At 40.4% G+C, this 20,276-nt stretch overlaps 2 protein-coding genes across 3 annotated transcripts; both read left to right on the top strand.

Moving 5' to 3' along the window:
- The first annotated feature begins 1,582 nt into the window (after window positions 1–1,582).
- LOC136516962 (uncharacterized) lies at window positions 1,583–9,725 on the top strand. 2 transcript variants are annotated; one of them, XM_066510469.1, is made up of 21 exons: window positions 1,583–1,822; window positions 1,909–1,991; window positions 2,334–2,411; window positions 2,519–2,650; window positions 2,980–3,030; window positions 3,129–3,269; window positions 3,352–3,474; window positions 3,576–3,653; window positions 3,819–3,908; window positions 4,005–4,124; window positions 4,249–4,332; window positions 4,618–4,716; window positions 4,916–5,104; window positions 6,416–6,491; window positions 7,664–7,767; window positions 7,877–8,133; window positions 8,359–8,445; window positions 8,550–8,777; window positions 9,018–9,096; window positions 9,176–9,239; window positions 9,344–9,725. In XM_066510469.1, exons 1-21 carry the CDS (start codon window positions 1,741–1,743, stop codon window positions 9,451–9,453), a joined length of 2,355 nt encoding a protein of 784 aa, XP_066366566.1. In that variant the 5' UTR covers window positions 1,583–1,740; the 3' UTR covers window positions 9,454–9,725. The 2 variants fall into 2 exon arrangements, with proteins under 2 accessions (XP_066366566.1, XP_066366567.1); XM_066510470.1 differs by lacking the exons at window positions 1,583–1,822; window positions 1,909–1,991; window positions 2,334–2,411 and having other exon boundaries at window positions 3,160–3,269.
- Window positions 9,726–11,105: 1,380 nt separating this feature from the next.
- On the top strand, window positions 11,106–19,926 carry LOC136516284 (E3 UFM1-protein ligase 1 homolog). Its single transcript, XM_066509646.1, has 20 exons — window positions 11,106–11,509; window positions 12,244–12,555; window positions 12,936–13,202; window positions 13,282–13,329; window positions 13,651–13,716; window positions 13,796–13,899; window positions 14,336–14,429; window positions 14,496–14,552; window positions 14,664–15,105; window positions 15,200–15,354; window positions 15,631–15,696; window positions 15,797–15,865; window positions 16,028–16,117; window positions 16,247–16,312; window positions 17,230–17,276; window positions 17,357–17,420; window positions 18,063–18,140; window positions 18,238–18,300; window positions 19,032–19,124; window positions 19,554–19,926. Exons 1-20 carry the CDS (start codon window positions 11,336–11,338, stop codon window positions 19,656–19,658), a joined length of 2,460 nt encoding a protein of 819 aa, XP_066365743.1. The 5' UTR covers window positions 11,106–11,335; the 3' UTR covers window positions 19,659–19,926.
- The last annotated feature ends 350 nt before the right edge of the window (window positions 19,927–20,276 follow it).

The raw sequence follows: 20,276 nt of genomic DNA, 5'->3' as shown, positions 1-20,276 counted from the left end.
CTGGGTTAGTTGATTCATGATGGACTTGGACTCGAGTGTGTCTTTATCGTGTCAACGGAGCTGATCATCAATAAAGAGTGTATGTGTGTTAATTAAATTAAGAAGGGAGAAGGAGAAGATCATTCGCAGACTAGCTCAAGACGAACAAGCAAGGAGACGTGTGCGGGCTCGGTTACTTCTTAAACACGACGTCAGGACGGCTAGGCCCAACGTGGCCGGCAGGGCGTGCCGGTTGGCACGGACAAGTCCGCGGCCGCAGAGACAAGCAATGTAGACAATCAGAGAAACAAAGACAAGCAATGAGGGAGGGAAAACAAGGAGCGACTCAGCAAATGTAGACAGAAGTAATCAAGTCAGAGAGAGAAGCAAAGCAAAAGCCAGAGAGCATGGATGCGGATGGATGAGGAGACTTTGCAATGCAGCGAATTGCAGGGCCACGATGAGAACGAGACAGTGATCAAAAGTAATGCCAGGCGAGTACGTTGCACGCCGGAAAAAAAATAAGCGAAGCTGCTGTGCTCTCTTTCTCGTCAGTTCGTGCTTAACAAAATAAATCAGTGAGTTTATATATATGTATCGTTCTATTTATTAATGGATTTTATTTTATTTATAAAAGTTGATTTTCATGCTTAATCTAACCGAACAAACCGTTTGCTAGAATTGTCGTCGGACATTCCTAAATATTTCTACGCACTGAGTAATTTAACTTGGGCGTTTATTCGAGTCCACAAAATTGGGTCACCGGATTCGCTTATCGCCTCAAGTACATTTTAAACTAAAAACACGAGAAACTCGTTTTGAAAATTTTACTTAGGCCTAAATCGCGGTGCTAAACGAGATCGTAACACCAGGGGTGTTACAACTAGCCCCCCACCAAAAAAAAAGATAATACTCTGGTGAGGACGTTCGTCCAGGTGCGTCCGTCCAAACGCCCCGTACCTAGACTTGCGCGGCGACCAGCCCAACAGCAAACGATGGCCCTGCTCTATCTATTGTCTCTCCTCCATCTACACTATGACAGGTGAGAAATCTTCAACTCCCTCGACTTGCTTCGCTCATCGTGGTGAGCCGCGCCGTCCGAACGTCCCAAGCCACCTCACCACCGCGCGACGCTCCCATCCTGCGTCGCATCGTGCCATGCCCCGTCCCCGCCCCTGCGCTCCGTGCCCATCCCCCGCCGCTGTGTGCCGTGCCCTGTCTCCCGCTGTGTCGAGGTGCTGCTGACGCCGCCGTTCCCCTGACCAATGGAGGAGCTTCCGAACGAGTCCTGCGACCGGACATCCGGGCGCTAGCCCTTCTCCATGAGAAAAAAAAACGACTATCAGGCATCAGCCGACTAAAGCATTTGAACCGATGACCCTTAAAAATGAGATTATGGATCTCGCCTACCTGATTTTAGGACGTCAGATTGGGATCCGGCGGCCGCAAGCAGCTATTTACCTGGAAAATAATGTCCTACTTACTTGGCTGATAAGCTAATCGACTGATTTATTGTTTTAGAAAAATATCGTTTGTTAAAAAAAAAAGTACTAATTATAAGCCGAGCCGAGGCATAAAATAAAATAAAAAAAATCTCCCGGGAGACGGAAGCCCTAACCCACCCCCCACCTCCTCTTCCTCCCGCCGCCAGCGCTTCCGATTTTGCCCACTCCAACCTGCCCATTGCTCCACCATCCCTCCTCCAACTCCAACGACCCGCGCAGCAAAGCAGCCGGACCTCCCGCCGCCGCCGCCGCCGACATGGGCGGGGGCCGCGCGCAGGTGAACAAGGCCCACAAGAGCCGCTTCGCGTCCAAGGCCTCCCGCCACGCGCACAAGATAGGTAAGTACAGTCGGCCTCTCTCGTCCCCGTTTCCTCTCCACCTTCCGCGACTCATGTCTCATCTCACTGGTTGTGTCTGCTTCCAGACAAGGTCAGGAACAAGTCAGAGACCAGCCACCGCGCCGCCGTCAAGGGTGCCCGCGCCGCGCGCATCCAGCAGAGCAAGACGGTCAGTCTTCCATGCAGCACCGTGCACATATGTTTTTTCCCCTATTTCTGTGCTGTGTAGAGGTTAAAGCTGACAAATTCTGTAGCTTGCGCGGTTGTTTTTATCAGTTCATAATGATTATTCTGAGGTGTGCTGCAACAAGAACTGCGTTCGTATCAGTGTTGTTGCATAGGATTGGTCTGTGCTTAGATTGCGCAGGGTGTTTTTAGCTTGCTTTGAGCTTACTCTACAGTTATTGGGAGGTTGCAGCTTTTGGGGCTATGAATGGACTCTTTCTTTTGGGCACAGTTCCTCATCCTTGTTTATAGTTTTTAACCTGCCGATATCTTCCTGTGGGTGCAGATCCGTGATAAAAAACGTGCTGCTTTGCTGAAGGAGAAACGTTCATCAACTGGATCTTCAAGCTCACCACGTGTCATTGTTAGTATTCTTAGCTTCTGCTTCTGGATGCTACCTGGTTACTCTTGTTGTTTGTGTGGTAATACCATAGGTATTTCCTTAGATCAATTGGTAATTATTTATTGCAGGTTCTTGTCGGCCTTTCTTCATCAGCAAATGTCGGATCGCTTGCCAAAGATCTTTTGGCATTTGCGGAAGGCGGTGATGGGAAACTGAAATCATCTACTGTTGCTTCTCCTACTCATAAGCTTCGAACCACGGTAAGTTCAAAATGAATATATTGTTCTGATGTTTTGAGTGCACCACTATTAGTTCAATATGAGGCTAGTGTTGACTGTTGAGATTTTTTGGTGTCGTAATCCCTTGTTGCATATGTACCCATCACTATACAATTGACTATTACTCTACCCTTTTCTGTGCGTGTTTATAACTGGGTTATATATTGTACTCTATGTCTCTATCTCAGGTTCTAGTGATTCATTATTCACTTATTAACCATAATGTTTTGTTAAATTATTTGTTTCCAATTATTCAATCTAGATAATCAATTCCACGTATAGAATTTTCATATTTCATAATATCTGTGAAGGTACTGCAAGCACCATATGGTGATCTTACCATATGCATGGAACTGGCAAAGGTATGCATTTCCAACCAAACTCAGGTTGTTGTGGTTTATGGTCTTCTATAATTTCTTAGCTCTAACCTGGAACCTGCAAATGTTCCTTTCCTACATAGGTTGCTGATTTGTTAGCGTTTGTACTACCAGCCAATTCATTCTACAGTGGTGATTCGAACGGCTCAATTGACGAGTTTGGATCTCAATGTCTGTCTGTATTGAGGGCCATGGGCTTACCTAGTACAGCCGTTTTCATCCGTGTAAGTTCCAGTCATGAGCATTTCTCATTAAGGTATTGTTCTATGATTTCTGTTGATTTACCTGTTCTAGTTACATAATCAGGATCTTCCAGCGGATAGTAAAAGTAGGCAGGAATTGAAGAAAGCAGCAAGTTCTTTCCTTTCTGCAGAGCTGCCTGAGGACTGCAAGTTTTACTTAGCAGACACAAAGGATGATTTGCATAAGGTTAGTATTCTTTTGAATATTGAATATTAGACCATCTGGTTACCTTCACGGTTGTTCTTTTGAACTCTCTGTTTTGATTACGTATTCTTCGAATTGTCCAGTTCATGTGGCTTTTCAAGGAGCAGCATCTTTCGTCACCACATTGGAGAAGCCAGAGACCTTATGTTATGTCTGAGCAGGTTTTATTAGTTGCTATGCTACACTATGTTGCTTTCCTAGAACAGTGCTAATTTATACTGGCCAAATATGAAATTTTGCCAAAAGAACTAAATTGGCGTTCCAGTGTTGAAATTTATGTACTATATACTACTTTTATATAATAACGGGTGGCACTGCTGCTTCAGGTTTGCATAAATCCTGATGAAAATACAGGATTGTGCACATTGCTCGTGTCTGGATATCTGCGGGCCCACAATCTTTCAGTGAATCAGCTTGTATGTGATCTATGTTTATTTTTTAGCTTTTTTTTTGAAAAATTATTTCTTAGCTATTTTGCCATTTCCTTTTCTAATACCTTCTCCATTCAAAAGGTACATGTTTCAGGTGCTGGTGATTTTCAGTTGGGTCAAATTGATGTCCTCAAGGATCCGTGCCCTCTTAGTGAGCGGAAAAGCTCTGATGTAATGGAAACAGAAGATAATGGAATTCAGGTTTGTTGTATAGAGGACTTGAAAGCCTTTGAAATTGAATAATGCTAATGTAATCATGCTAGGCACTTTTCGTATGCTAAGGTCATATTTTAACACAGATTTTTAACCTCCCGGTTTGTTTCAGATTGTTAACACCTTTGTTCCAGACCCTTCAAGTCAGGAACCCTTACTTGTTGAAAATGTGCCAGATCCTCTTGCCGGGGAGCAGGTGAGTATTTTTCCAATCCTGCTCCATGAGTTGTAATTTTGACAAACATTTGTTATGTGCTTTATTGGCTATATTCCCTGTACCATTATAAATAGCATCCGTATAAATAGTTCTCTTATTTGTAGATTTTCATTAACTGCACTGTTCTTTCCTCCATAGCATTTCAACTGTGATCACCCATTCATATTTTCTTTTAGAACGTTTGTGCTTTTGTAAGTAAAAAGGTGAAAAGTTTACTTAATCTTTTTAAAATGCTAGATTGTAATAATATTTATATTTGATTAGACTTGGCCAACGGAAGAAGATATGAAGGAGGCTGACATAAACAACAAACAGAGAAAATTGGTAAAGAGGAAGCTTCCCCGAGGCACTTCAGAGTACCAGGTTTGCAATTCTTTCCTCCATAGCATTTCAACTGTTCGCTTATGCTGAAATTTGGCTTATGCTGAAATGTTGTGAGAGGAAAACACTGTTCCATGGTTGAAAAGTAGCTCAAGCGAACAGGGTGTGAGTTTGAAGTACCTCCTCTCTAAATTGATTATATTTACTACATTTACAAATACTCATCAAATGCTATTGCCAGGCTGCTTGGATTGTTGATGACACAGATGATGAAGATAATGACTCTGATAATGACAACCAGGCTGGTTCTGGAATGGTCATTGATGAGCAAGGTCACTCAGACCAAGGAAGTGATGGTTCGGATATAGATGCAGTGTCTCACTTTACGGAGAAGTTCGACGGAGAAACTATTGGGGATACTGAGATGGCAGTAAGTTTCCTTTGTCCTCATTTGATGGACTTTATGCATTTTAAAGCACTTGCTTGCAATATTGGAGTTCAGTGTTTCACTAGTAATCAGCTGTATGTTATGCTGTGTTTCTGGGCCCACAGGACCCAAAAGAGGACCACAGTTTCTTACATAGCCAGGTATTAGATAAGAAATCTGGAGAATCGTTTAAGCATCGATTGTTCACCAAACCAGTCCATACCATTTGGGTGGAAGTTACACTACCATGATCACGAGATGTAGTCTACCAATAAAGGGCAAGAAGGAATTAGAAGGGGAAACTCATATTGTCCAATCCCAACTCCCAAGCATTGGCCATCTTCCCACTCTCCACTTTCCTCTTCCATCCAATGTTCTGTCAGACCCCAAACACATATAGTAACAAGAAGACAGGTACTGTTGCTGTGTCCGGGGTCATGGATAACTAGTGGTGACATTTGATGAATTGGCTCAATGGTAGTGTGAGCCTGTTCATAGCCTTGGTCTTTTTGAAGCGTAAATACAGCTAGGGAGGCCCTCACTCTCTCCTGCGTGTTCGTGAAAAAAGGGAGGCCCTCACTGTAAGATTTTTTTAAGAAAAAGAACCACTAAACAAGCAACTGTACACAGAAGAGGGAGGAGAAAACAACAAAAATAAAACTGTATTACCAAGCAAGAGAAAGGAGCTTAAGCAAAGAGGCTTAGCAGGGAGAGGAAAACTGGTTTTTTTGAGTCGCTAAATCTATGAGCCTGAAGCCTAGCTTCCTCGGAGAAGTGTTTTCCATGAATCAAAAGAGGGGTGACCACGATCAAAGATGAAGTTGTTTCTTTGTTTCCAGATTTGCCAGGCGCCAATGATGAAGAATTCCATGAAGAAGGGACTCGAGAAATGTTGCTTGGCTTGAACTATCATTTTCATAGCCTTGGTTAAGATTGCAGAGGAACAAGAGTGAGAGATTTTGCTGGCTAAATGTTGTAGTCTCAGAACCATTTTGATGTTTGGCCAAAACTTGGTGCCTTCGGTCCCTAGGTTTCTTGAATTGTTGCCTTGGGTTGTAAAATTGTACTACTGAAAAGGTTGTGTGTGTGTGTATTTGTTTTGGGGGTGGGGGTGGGGGTGGGGGATTTGCTAAATCGACCTTATTCCTTATCTTTTCAACTTGTTAGCCTGTTGTTCCTTTTTTTTATCTGTGAATTATGAGGTTTCCATCCTCTCCTTTTTTTGATTTAAGTGATTACAAAATTCCTTTTGGGTGCATGGCAATATTAAACCGTCTAAAAAAAAAACATAAAGTGATAGTTGTGCATTTGCAGGATGAAGAAAATTTGACTAAAGACCAGATAGAGGCAGAGATTAAGAAAATCAAAGAAGCTAATGCTGATGATGAAGGTATGGGTTTCTATTACCTTTAATGGGTTTTCTATAACCTTGTAATGTTAAATTGCCATTATTTGAGCATGATATACAAAGGTGCCTAACAAGTCTCCTGTCCAGTTCCTATTGGGTGGTCGTATGTTTTCCAGCAAGTTATGACTGCCAATCTAGTATGGAACACATTTCCTTGTCAAAAAAGGCCAAAAAGTTACGTTGTATGCATACTAAAAGGATAAGAAACATATATCCTTCAACTTTAGCTGATGTGGTCAGGCCATGATTAGGGATTGCAATGGGCTCCTCCCCAGCTGTGAATTCAGCTATTTGGGCGGGAGCTTGCAATTCTATAATTTCAGGAACATTTTGGCAAAATTACCCAGGGGCGGAGCTTGATTGTGGCCAACGTGGGGTGTGGCCACCCCTGGCCCAGTAAAGCTTCTATAGTTCTATAGAATTAAAGCCCACTCTGCAATATTTTGTAAACTTTTGCTCTTTGTTCTGATCAAATTAGTTTTATTGGCCCCTGCTCGAATTTGGCCCAAGCTCCGCCACTAGCTCAACCTATCCCAGTTTGAAATATGGGGAGTTCCCAGCATTGATCCCCTTACTGGATTTCTTTCATATTGAAAGTTTTGGCTGTACAATATTCGGATGGAAGATTTGAGTGAAATGAAGAAAACAGAGTCGCACAATCACCCTTGAGCATCAGAACCGAGCTTGTATCCACCATAAGTACTTCAATTTTCACAACTTCCCGAGCCAATGCCACCTTGTTCCTTTCCTCCCCGCACAACACTTCCTGTTGTTGCATAAAGGGTAGGAAACGATGGTGCTGCATTAGGGTCCTGACTCAGATAGCATTTTGTTAGCCTTTGTTTCCAGTTTTAAAGTTGATTTTGTAACTATGTCATAAGACAACCATGAAAACCAGTTAGGAATATTAATGTATTGTCTAGGCCTGTGTCGTCTTCACATTAGCTATGCTGAGATAGTGTCTCAATGGAGGTGGTGTCTGAAAATGGTATACGTCCATTTTGGTTGAGCTTGAGCTAAGCAAAGATTCTTGTATGACTTGTCCAAGTCGATATCAATTCTGAATGGACTATTAGCTTCTGTGAATTTTATCATTTTTTACCTTTTGGTAAATGATTGACAAGAGATTACATGCATCTCATCTAATGTTGCAGAATTTCCTGATGAGGTGGAGACACCATTAGATGTCCCAGCAAAGAAACGGTTTGCAAAATTCAGAGGACTAAAGTCATTTAGGACGTCATCCTGGGATCCTAAGGTATCTATCATTTAATTATCACAAATTACTTTTTTTTAAAAAGTCTCCATTTTAGTAGAGAACTTACTCATTTCATGTGATGGGTTTTATCTCATCCTGTTGGCTGTAGGAATCATTGCCATCTGACTATGCAAGAATATTTGCATTTGATAACTTTACACGAACTCAAAAGCATGTTCTTGCTAAAATGGCCGAGTTAGATGGAGGCGTGAAGGATTGTGCTCAATTGGGATCATATGTTAGGCTTTATGTGAAAAATGTTCCTACAGATATTGCTTCCAAACTTTGTCATCCATCAAGAAGAATACCTGTGGTTGTTTCTGGTCTTTTTCAACACGAGTCAAAAATGTCAGTTCTTCACTTCAGGTACTCATCCTTACTAATCAATACTAAGTTTTATCTGCTCCAATTTTCTGTCCTTATTGCATATCTTGAATGGTGGTGTGTACTCAATTTTCATGTCAGAATAGCCTATGATGTATCACTCTTTAATTTGTTTGCTCTTAGCTTGTGTCCTTATCTGGTGAAAGTAACATTGCTGCAATATGCTTCTTGAGCTTAGCATTCCTCTGTCTTTTTTTTCTTTTGCAGCATAAAGAAACATGACTCATATGAAGCTCCTATCAAATCTAAGGAGCCTTTAATTTTCAATATTGGATTCCGGCAATTTACAGCAAGGTAATGGAAGTTTTAATATTATTAGGAGATATATATTTCTCTTTTTTCTTGTTTACCTTCACACTGCCCCTTGGAAGATATCTCACTGCTCTTTTGTATCTTAGGCCATTGTTTTCATCCGACAACATCAACTGCAATAAACATAAAATGGAGAGATTTCTACACCATGGACGGTTTTCTGTTGCCTCTGTATATGCTCCAATTTCCTTCCCTCCACTTCCTCTAATAGTTTTGAAGAACAGAGATGGCGAGCAACCTGCCATTGCTGCTATAGGTACACTAAAAAGTGTGGATCCAGATCAGATCATTCTGAAGAAAATTGTTTTGACTGGGTAAGCTTTGGGTGTATCCATCTTCACAAGGCAATTACTTATGCAAAATTCTGTGTCCTTTTATTTTTCGTTGGAGGGGTTTGGTTTTCTACCTGTACACAATCACTGCTATGTTTTCAATTCGATTAATGTTTTGCTGAGTTTTCCAGTTTATGGAGACAGGTTACTTCACCTTGAAGGCTCTTGTTTAGATCTCAGCTAATATAGTGGGCGGGCGCATTTTGACATGTTATTATGCAGGTATCCACAGAGAGTGTCAAAACTGAAAGCAATCGTGCGGTACATGTTCCACAATCCTGACGATGTAAAATGGTTCCAGGCAAGTATTTATGTGCCATTTTGCCATTGACATATCTTACTTATTCATGTTCACTTCCAATAACAATGTTGTTTTGCAGCCTGTTGAGTTGTGGACGAAACATGGTCGTCGTGGCCGCATCAAGGAGACTGTTGGTACACATGGTGCGTCGGTTGATCAATCAATTCTTTTGACATCTTAGATTCAGTAGTCATTATTATATCCCCATTTCTGTACCTTTTGCTAACGTTTTCTTTCCCTGACACAGGTGCCATGAAATGCATATTCAATAGCAGCATTCAGCAGCATGATACTGTGTGCATGAGCTTGTACAAACGCGCTTACCCGAAATGGCCTGAACAGCTCTACCATGTATAAGATTTGCCATTGGACGTTTGTTTGTATCTGTAAGCAGGCAGCAGCAGGCAATCCAGACGAGTGTGGACGTACCAACACGGGAATGAAACATTGGAGCTGGTGTGCTGTGTAGCCTAAATACTTTTAGGATTAGGAAATTGTTTTGGTATTGGCCCGTAGCTAGGAGGGCGAATTTTGATAGTGATCATTACCGCTGAATTATCATGTTTTGTGGAGTTCAATGATGACAATACGTCTATTAAATAGTAAAATAGTTTTATTTGGCTCTCGAACTGTGATTGTCGTTCTCTTTTAGTCAATACTTGATACTTGATACGTCTGGTGTGTGTTCTTATGAGGCAAATGCCAATGGTAATCAAGTCACTTAGGATGTCCTAGTGATGTTAACCTCCGAAAATGTGCCTACATTATGGCATTTCTCGGCCTGTCGACCGAGCACTCCGCTGCTCAGATTTATTCCAATCTTTCTCGACGTTAGGAGTATAATTTTGGAGTATGCAAGGAGAAAACATTTGATACACAGAGTTTCCTCCTGCGTAATCATGAATAACTGAAGGCAAATGAGACTGTTTTGTTCACTACCACCCTTTACCATAATTTATAGACTTTCGTGGCAGCTAACATGACATTGTTTGTTTTTTTAAGTTCAACCAGATGTATTATGGGCCTTGGTTGACATTCAAAATTTACCATACCAAAGATTTGACAAGCTAAAAGTTGAACAAAAAAATTGTCATAGATTTGGCAAGTCAAATGTGAGAGCTTACAAGTTTGGATACCAAACTAAATATTAGCTAAAATCATGGCTTGCCAAATTTTTGGCATGGTAAAATTTGGAAGCAAACCAATCATACACTATAGACTTAAGACTTCGCTAAAGTTTGCCTTAAGTTGTGGCGAGGAATTTATTCACCTAAAATTTGACAAGATGTTTGTCGATGTATGCTAACCATCCAAACTCGCGCTATGAGATACTTTCTCGGTCCCAAAATAAAAGTCGTTTTCGCTTCCCGAATAGTCAACCTTTTTAAACTTTGACCAATTATATATAAAAGAATATTAATATTTATAATACATAATTAGTATTACTAAATAGAACTTATTTGGAAATATAAATGTTACACGTATTTTCTATAAATTTAGTTAAAATTGAGAAAGTTTGACATGCACGTATCTCATAACTTTTTTTTAATTTTGGGACGTAGGGAGTATGTCAAAGTTATAAAAGCTGTAATGCATGTGAACTACTGAGCTGGTGGTGAGTCTGAAAATCGGCTTCAGCTGAAGACCCCTCATCAACCATCATCATTCAACAAGTACACAATTTCTCTGTAAGGCCACGTTTAGTTCCACCAAATTCCCAATTTTGACACTATATAAAAAAAAATTCTCCATCACATCAAATTTACGGTACATGCATGGAGTACTAAATGTTGACGAAATCAAAAACTAATTACACAGTTTAGTTATACTTTGCGAGACGAACGTTTTGAGCCTAATTAATCAACGATTGGACAATTATTACCAAATAAAAACAAAACGCTATAGTGTAGCTACAGTAAATCGATCGGCGCCGATTCAACACGGCCTAAATAAAACGTCCCATCCCCAGAAGGCCAGAAGCTACTGTTCTTTGCAGTTGCAGGCGAGCGTTGCACCGGGCCCACTTGTCGGCCCTCCGCTGCAGCCCCAGATCCCCTTCCGTCTCTACTCTTTCGCACGCCGCCATCATCCGCAGGGGCCCAGCTGCCAGTCGCAACTTCTCCCCCGCAGTTCGATCTCGCCGTCGCCGTCGCGTCCTCCGCGTCTCCGGCGAGGCTGCGCGCGGGCGGCATCACACCTTACACTTGCCCGCGACGAGCGAGCGAGAGAGGGGACGGAGATGGACGCGGAGCTCCTGGAGCTGCAGCGGCAGCTGGAGGCGGCGCAGAGCGCGAAGTCCAGCGTGCGCCTGTCGGAGCGGAACGTGGTGGAGCTGGTGCAGAAGCTGCAGGAGCGCGGCATCATCGACTTCGACCTCCTCCACACCGTCTCCGGCAAGGAGTACATCACATCCGTACGCGCTCTCGCCCCCTTCCCGACCTCCTCCCTCTCTCTATTCGTCCCCTCCACTTTGTCTCTCTGGCTGCTGCTTCCCCAATCCCATCAACACCATCGCCCTTTCTTCTCTCGTTTGGTTCGATTTACCGTGGCTGCGTAGCGTAGGGATTGCAGCAGCTCCTAAGCGTATACTGTATATAGAAATAAATGGTGTCGAGTGTGGATCATAGAAACAATGCAGAAACTGTTGTTGTCAACGATCTGATCACTGTGGACTGGACTGAATTCTTTACATATAATTCAATTTTTATCCTAGTACTAGTAGTTGCTGAACTATGCCAACATTTAGGAAGGGTTTTTAGGATATTGGGGTTAGTAACTCAAAAGGATACTGGGATGGCATTATTCAGTTTGGAAGCAGGGAATTCCATGAAACCGGTGAAACATGTTTTTGATTTGGGACTGGATTCTGCCTTAGTACTATCTTAGAGCAAACCTCTGGATGGGTTCTGGTATTTATAATGAAGACTCGATCTTTCTCTCATGGTTTCACCATAAAAGCAGACATTAGAGATAATAGGTAGTTGCACATTTTTATGTCCCTAGCAGGTTAAGAGTTATTGCGTAATTTCATCTACAATTCCTATGATATGACATAGCTCTTTCATTGTTCAGTTCAGTTCTGAACACTTGCTCAGTTGAGAATTCGTTGATTTTTTAGCTGATTCATGGTAAACTATGGTGTGGCAGGACCACTTGAAGCATGAGATTAAGATGGAGATCAAGAAGAAAGGCCGTGTGTCTCTAGTCGACTTATCAGATACCCTGGGGGTGGACCTTTACCATGTTGAGAGGCAGTCACAGAAGGTCGTCTCGGATGATCCCACTCTAATGCTGATAAATGGCGAGATCATGTCACAATCTTACTGGGACACCGTGACAGAAGAGATAAATGAGAAGCTGCAGGAACGCAGTCAGATTGCCTTGGCAGAGATTGCTGCCCAGCTGCATATTGGATCTGAGCTTGTCATCAGTATCCTCGAGCCACGGCTTGGAAGTATTGTATGCTTCTCATGGCTTTTCTTGTAGTGGTACTTTATTTGTCTTTGTTCTGTAGTTTAAATTCAGTAATCTTGATACAACCTGCCATTTCAAGCATTATGAATTAGCTGATTCATGTGAATCATCTCTTAGAAGAACCATTAAATTGTTTTAGACAGTAGTGTATGTGTCTAGTCTCTTGGTATGTCTGGTGCTTTAGATCGTGTTCCATTGGCATTTGTTTTCCCAAACCTGGTGCTTAGGATCAGAATATTTAGTTGAGTTTCACATCTTCTAACTTTAAATCTCCATGTTGCAATACTTTATTTAAAAAAAATTACATATATGCCATTCACAAAAACTTGACATATGTTCTGCTATCATTATTGCCCTCCTTCCAGGTGAAAGGAAGGCTGGAAGGTGGACAGCTATACACTCCAGCATATGTCTCACGGATTACTGCTATGGTCCGTGGTGCTGCAAGGGGTATAACAGTGCCGACAAACTTGCCATCTGTTTGGAACTCCTTGCAACAACAGCTTCATGAGATGCATGGTGCTAGTGGAGTTTCTGTGGAAGGTTCATTCTTCCAATCCATTTTCAATGGTTTGCTAAAACAAGGTGCTGTACTGGGATCAGTCCGTGCAGGAGGACAGTGGACACCAGCTGTAAGATCTGCATTTGTTTAATTGATATTCTTAATTCTCAAACTGTGTTTAACATTCTTGTCTTTTTATTCTCTGTTAGGTTTTTGCCCATGCCCAAAAGGAGAGTGTTGATGCTTTTTTCTCACAGGTTGAGATATTTGTAACTTACATTTCCGTTCCTACATTTCAGCCTATGTTAGAATCAGAGTATTTTGGGCTAAAGGCAAATCAGACTTCACAGAGCAAAATATGTATGGATTTAGACAAGACCTAAAGTCTAAGCGTGTATGGTATTTTCATGCACGCACACTCACACATGCCCACCAGCCCACACATTGTATCTTGCTAGTACTATTCACATCTTTGTGTCTAGTATTTAACACAATCACATTTACTTTTATCTCATACTCTGTGTTGTTGTGATGCATTATTTCCTTTTGTATTGACTTGTTCATTTTTTTTTGTACAGAACTCTTACATTGGGTATGACGTGCTTCAGAAACTTGCAATTCCTCAACCTAAACAGTTCTTGGAGGTACTTGAGTCTACCAATATGCAGTTCTGTTCCAGCCATCCTTATTTTCTTAGAATGTTTATCTAATTATTTCCTATAGGCCCGATATCCAGATGGTATTGCATTGGATGCTGTCTTTGTTCATCCTTCCGTGGTTGATATGCTCGATACTGCTGTTGGTGATGCAATTGAGAACGGACACTGGTATTGTTAAATTTCATCCCTCAATAGTTTATTGTGATTTCCACTGCTATTTACTATGAGCTCCTAACTTGGCACATATTGCCAAAAAAAAAAAAAATCCTCTCATTTGTCTTTGATTCTCTACCTATGCACTTGGTGTTGAACTATTACAAACAGGTTGTGACATATCATATAACATCATACTAGATGTGCAAATGATGTAAACTGATCAAGTAATAACAAGCTATGTAAACAGAATAGCTAGTAACTTTGGTTCACACTTTTTAGTAATAAACAAAGTTATATACACTGAAACAGCTGGGACTTAAATACAGTAGCAACAATTTCGAGTACATCATTATCTCTCTTTCAGAATTTTCTAGTTGACTGTAATTTCTCTGTTTTGCTGCCATGCAGCTACTTTTGTGGCGCCATAAGATATTCTTTCTTCTTTCAGGATTGATTCTCTTTCAGTTCTTCCATCATATATTAGTGGCCCTGATGCAACCAAAATTTTGTCTATCTGTCCATCTCTGCAGAAGGCTATCAAGGTGAGTGCCTTTAAGTAGTTCAAGTTGTACATTTTTCATGATGACCAACTCTTCTTTCTTTTGCAGTCTTCTAAAGCAGTGGTATTTGGAGAGTCATGTGTCTTTAGTAACATGTTTATTAAGGTGAGTCCTCAAAGCTTCATGACCTTGTGATAACCTTTCTTGCAATTGTCTACTCTTTGTATTTTAGCTTCTGAATTAATTCAATGTCCCTTGTTTTGTGAACAATTTCAGGGTATTTTTGACCGACTTGAGAAAGATATGGACTCGTTTGGTATTAGACATAGTGTTGGTCAAGGAAGGCCTGTGAATGCGAATCTGGGTAGTGAGCACAAGACAGGATCTGGTCAGTACTCAGACACAAAAGATCTTGGTGATAATGACACTAGCAGTACTGGTGTTTCATCAGACAGAGGGTCAAAGAAGAAAAGGGGGAAAGGGACAGGGTCTACCAAAGGTGGATCACTTGAAAAGGATGATGACAATGAAGAAAGTATTCCTGTTAAGGGAAAGAAATCTCATAGGAAAAACAAGGATGCTGGTGCATCAGGCGATGTAAAACATGGTGGTAAAAAAGCGTCAGAGAAAATGAAAGAGGAGAGTACAAACATCTTCCCTGATGAATTGATAGAGCAAAAGGTTCTGGCTGTCGCTCCAGAGTTAGAAGAGTTAGGAGGTCAGGAATTAGATCAACATTTAGACAACTGTTTCTTTTGAGTTGAAGTGATTCTAATTTCTAAATTTTTTCTAATTGCTTAAATGAATATTAGGCTCTGATGACTCGAATGCCCCCCTTAAGTTGTTGTCTTCTCACTTGAGGCCAATGCTTGTTGACTCATGGACAAAGAAACGGAACACTATGCTGTCTGGAAATGCTGAAAGGAGGCGTCGCTTGCTCGATAATCTGCAGAAGCAGATAGATGAGGTGATCAGCTTATCCCATTTATATGCTGGTTTCTTTTTGTACTCGCCCTGCTTTTTTTTAGTTTCCGGGGTGGCTGTGTTTGAAATTTGAATTGTTGGTCTATATATGTATTGCCTCACGGTTTTATGTCATTGCTGCTCTAGTCTGATATTCAAATTGTTTTTCCACATTTCTGCACCCTTTTGTGATGCTAAATCATGTGTCCCTTTCGATGATACTGTCCTCTATTCTTTATCTGTTGTTTCTTGAGTGGAATTCTTTGTCTATTGTGATCAGGCTGTCCTGGATATGCAACTTTATGAAAAAGCTTTGGATGTATTTGAGGACGATCCTTCTACTTCTGTAAGCTGCCATAGTCATCATTCTCACAAGATTGCTTGCTTCTCAAATTAGTTGAGTATTTACTTATGTTCCGTCTGATTATCCCCTTTTGTGGTTGCAGGGTATACTACACAAGCATCTGCTAAGAAGTATGGGCACTCCAATAGTTGACAAAGTTTTGATTACATTGGTAATTTATACCCTTGCTCATGCACACATGTTTCTTTTGTGTAGTATGGTTTTGCTTCCACAGTTTATACTGCTCTAGCTGTTTTACTCTGGCTCGTGTGGTTGCTAAGGTGTTCTATTGTTTGATGAGCTTGAGAAGAGTTATTTTCTGAACTATCAATAGGATAAGGATAGCAAATTGAAGAATGGAATAGAGGTTGAGGATAGCGAAGAAGATCACATCCAATTAAGCACGGCTGACCGAAGCTCTCTGGTATAATTAACCTATTTTTCATTCTGCCATGTATCATCTGATGGTTCCCTGCATCAGTCCTGAATGAGAAATTCATTTGGTCTAACTTTATGGACTTACCCTCCATGTAAATGCAAAATAATTCTTCAGGCCAAGGATCTTACTGGTGCATTGTCATTGAAGGCTCAAGTTTTAATCGAAGCACTGGAGGGAAAGGTATAACTTTGAATGTGAAGTAAAAATTTGGCATATTTATTAAGTCCTGAATTTTGTATTTTTTTTACATCTGTAATGTTTACTGCAATTTTGGTGATGCGCTAGAAGTTACAAGGTAGGACCTGTAAGTTGTGGCATCTGGTATGGATAGGATTTGACCAGTTAACGTGAAAATATTCTTGAAGCAATGAAATTGTCTCTTCAGAAGTTCTTCACTGGTGATTCTGCATTATTAGGACGTTCTTCAGTGGTAGGAAGCCAAAGAAGTTCATGGCCCTCCCTTAAGCTAAATTTTTCTTAAGAATAATACTAGCATTTAGGTTTTACCTTCTATACACTAACTAGATGCTAAATTAGCCTTCTTGATTTCGAACACAATCATGTTTGTGCCAGTTCACCCTCCCATGAACTACTAGCTCCACCACTGAATATGGTTCAGTGCCATAGTGTCAAGATGCTATATTCTGATTTTTGTTTAATACACTAGCGAATCTGTAGATGCTTGTGGTGTGCCTATATCCTTTAAAACATCCTGCCAAGATACCAGCTATTATATTTTCTAATACCATGTAGAATGAATATGAAAACAATATCCGGAAAAGGTATGCATACACAAAGATAAGTATTGCATACGCAAAGATAAGTATTGGATTTGTTCTTAGTATATCATGTAAGAAAAACTTGTCTAATTCAAAACATGGATTTAGACAGTGGTTTAGATTTTATGAGAAGTTTAGAATACCTAAAAAGTCATATGATTACTTCATCAGTTACACACATTTTCAAGTACGTGATTGTAGTTCTTATTGTCTAACAGTAATGACAAATTGCTGTCTCAATATATAATGAAGCTGCTTAACGTCCAATATGACCTGGAATTTTGTTCCTTTCTAACCTTTATGAATAATATGTGGCAGAGATTTGATTCATTTATGGATGCCTTAAGAGATATACTGGAGGAAAGGTAATATGTAACGTTTGCAACTGTAACCTGCATTTTTCATAGTTATCAAAGTGCTTACTCTTTTTTTTTTTTGGAAGCAGTGGCTTGACATTTAAGAAGCTTGATAAAAGATTAGAGAGGACAATGCTGCATTCCTATCGCAAGGTATGTTTTTCGCTTTCTGGACTGCACAACAGGGTTCAGAGAACTGGCTTGAACCAGTTGGTTCCTTGTAACCAGTCCCTGAACAGGTTTCCAAATTTTAGCCAGATCATGCCCTAAACCACATCCATCCTATTTGATCTGCCAATTCATTAGGTATGCGTATGCCCCAAAATCAAACTATGAAAAGTTCAAATTGAAAATTTAGCAAACTATGGGAAAGCTGGAACCTTTCTTGTAGGGGTTTCAAAACTGATGTACTGTAGTTTCTTTTTTTCTTTGTTCCCCTGTTTGTTTGAATTTTCTGTATCTGGCTTAATAATAATTTTCTAATATCTACGTGTTAGTATTAGTATCTCCATCACTCCATGAGCATACACTGCTTCTTATGTATTTAGCTTGGAAATAGTGCAAGCACAAGTACCATAAGTCCATAACACAAAATCTCTGATCATATTACAAAGATTGTTAGATTGATACGATGATGAGTTTAAACTACTGAGGTGTTGCGTGTGGAAAAAGACTATTCCAATATAGTAATACAGTGTACTGAACAAAGAATATGGTATTTGCCTGGCATTTTAATTGCTTTTATGCCTAGAGTTTCTATTTCTAATATTTGACACTTTAATATATGCAATGAAGGACTTGACAGCTCAAGTTTCATCAGAGAACGATCCTGTTTCCTTTCTTCCAAAAGTCGTTGCTTTACTTTTTCTGCAGGTTAGTTTGATTATATATTTTCTCCTTTTTATTTCTCAAATCGTCATTCTATATTGTCAAATTGATCTCATTTGCAACCTGTTTTAATATTTTGTAGGCATATAATAAGGCTCTTCAGGCACCAGGAAGGGCTGTTGGTGCTGTTATCACACTGCTGAAGGTAATTACAAGTACTCACTTCCATTTCTTGTTAGACATTCTAATGTAGTTCTGGCAGAACATCATCTTCTGTAGCAATAGTAATTAAAGATGGTAGATTGATGATCTATTTGTTTGACATGTTGAGCTGCATATTTGTCATTTGACTTCCAGAAGAATTTTTGTCCCACATCTCTTATAATGAATTTCTTTCTTAATTTTTTGTTTCCCCTGGGAAAATCAGCTTGTACAATGTGTTGTGTACTCAACTTAGCTTTGTTTATTCATCAACAAATAAGGAAAAAAATCCCGTTTTGAAATTGGCTAGCCAGCTATTGGTCACTTCCTTTCTTTGCATGAGTGCACAGAGAGGAAGAGTCGCTTCTCATAGTAGAAAGGGCATACTTTCATAAGACCGCATGTATTTCTTTGCACAGTGCATAAATGAGGATTAAATACTAGGACCCATTGAACATGCATTCCCTCTCTGTTTGCTAGAAACTGTCTGGTTTAAAAAAGTCTTCTAACTTATCAATTATATTTCAAAGTTTGGAAATCATCTCCATATGCATATAATCCATTGAAATAGGTTCGAGAAATCTCCCCACTCCCAGTTCATTTTTGCCATGATCAGTTAAGCTTTTTTTAGTAGATGTTTGAACTTATGTGATGCGGTATTTTTCATATTCAGATTAAATTTTCATGAAAGCAAAATCTGTGTGTGTGATTGTACCACTCTTCTCCATTTTGCAGGATAAGCTGCCAGCTTCAACCTACAAGGTATTGGCTGATTATCACAGCACTACTGTGAAACTTCTAGCACTACAAGCTGCTGCTACTGACGATGTAAGTCCACTTACACAATTGCAAACTTATATCTACTTATTCATGCTTTTGCATTGGAGGAAAAGTATTGATATTTTTTTGCAATAGGTATTTGATTCTGGCTTGAAACTTGTAGTGCATACATAATGCTGAAGCTTTATAGATCCCCAGATCGATCTATTTGAAAAGCCATGCTGTAGGTGGTAAATATTCATTAGCTTAACCTTTGCGATTATGAGGCCACATACGCTTAAGCACCACAGCTTGCGCATACACAAGTGCATCCTCTAGCAATCTAGCACAACCATATATTTTTACTGGCTGCCATTGTACATTATTCTGCACGTTTATTCAGTATTCATGCATGAGCATGACGTTTGAATAATGCACAATCTTCTAGGACGGGAACGAAGTTAAACCATGAACTTGTATCGTGTCTTTGTCCTGTAGGAAGAAGATTGCACATCAGACCGAATGCGAGAAAGGAAGGAAGATCTGGAAGAAAGGCTGATGCCAGAACTGAAATCCCTGGTCCTTGGCACAAACAAAGAGTGATCAGCAACATCATGTGCATACTGAGCCATTTTGGCGTACATACACATAGCTACCCTCAGCTGAAAAGCCTAATTTTCCTCTCTTTTTTTTGGCGCCCGTCTCTTGCAATTTGCACCGTTTGAAAGCAAATGATAGCAGGGAACAGGTTTATACTGGTTATAAGAATACTAGTTTATAGTACCGTTCACATTCCTGCACTCCAGGGTTTCTAGTGACAACAGAATTATCCTATGGTGTAATGTAGAACAGTGTGTATGTTGATACCAAATTTAGTCGGCTGATGAGATCACTAATTTTCCCTCTTGAGTTCAGACACGTTGGAGGCCATCCGAGAAAAGCTTGATAAGAGGACCACTCTACAGAAGTCCGTGTCTGATTCCGATATCCGTAGGCCTCCCAGGCTCCCAGCTTATGAGCAAATTTTGCCGCACCCGAACACAAAATGCCATATCTGCAGGCTCCCATGAAGCCCATAGAATTGCAAAACGAACAGCTCGCATTCACATCACATTGGTATCACTTTGCCACAAAAAAGGGGGTGCAAACGACCCATGCATAATTTGTGTTGAACTTACTTTAACAACCGATTGCTGCTGGTGTTACTTGAGTGAGCGTTTA

The sequence above is a fragment of the Miscanthus floridulus genome, chromosome 17 (genome assembly GCF_019320115.1).
Source record: "Miscanthus floridulus cultivar M001 chromosome 17, ASM1932011v1, whole genome shotgun sequence".
In the NCBI taxonomy this organism is placed as follows: domain Eukaryota; kingdom Viridiplantae; phylum Streptophyta; class Magnoliopsida; order Poales; family Poaceae; genus Miscanthus; species Miscanthus floridulus.
Note: the sequence above shows the minus strand (reverse complement) of the source record. Positions and strands in the feature narration are given on the sequence as shown.

Coding starts and splice junctions, on each gene's coding strand:
- LOC136516284 (XM_066509646.1), top strand. CDS start 11,336: ATGGACGCGGAGCTCCTGGAGCTGCAGCGGCAGCTGGAGGCGGCGCAG. Junction 16,313..17,229: donor TCGAAGCACTGGAGGGAAAG/GTATAACTTTGA, acceptor AATATGTGGCAG/AGATTTGATTCATTTATGGA. Junction 17,277..17,356: donor AGAGATATACTGGAGGAAAG/GTAATATGTAAC, acceptor TTTTGGAAGCAG/TGGCTTGACATTTAAGAAGC.
- LOC136516962 (XM_066510469.1), top strand. CDS start 1,741: ATGGGCGGGGGCCGCGCGCAGGTGAACAAGGCCCACAAGAGCCGCTTC. Junction 3,909..4,004: donor ATCTTTCAGTGAATCAGCTT/GTATGTGATCTA, acceptor TCCATTCAAAAG/GTACATGTTTCAGGTGCTGG. Junction 9,097..9,175: donor ACGATGTAAAATGGTTCCAG/GCAAGTATTTAT, acceptor GTTGTTTTGCAG/CCTGTTGAGTTGTGGACGAA.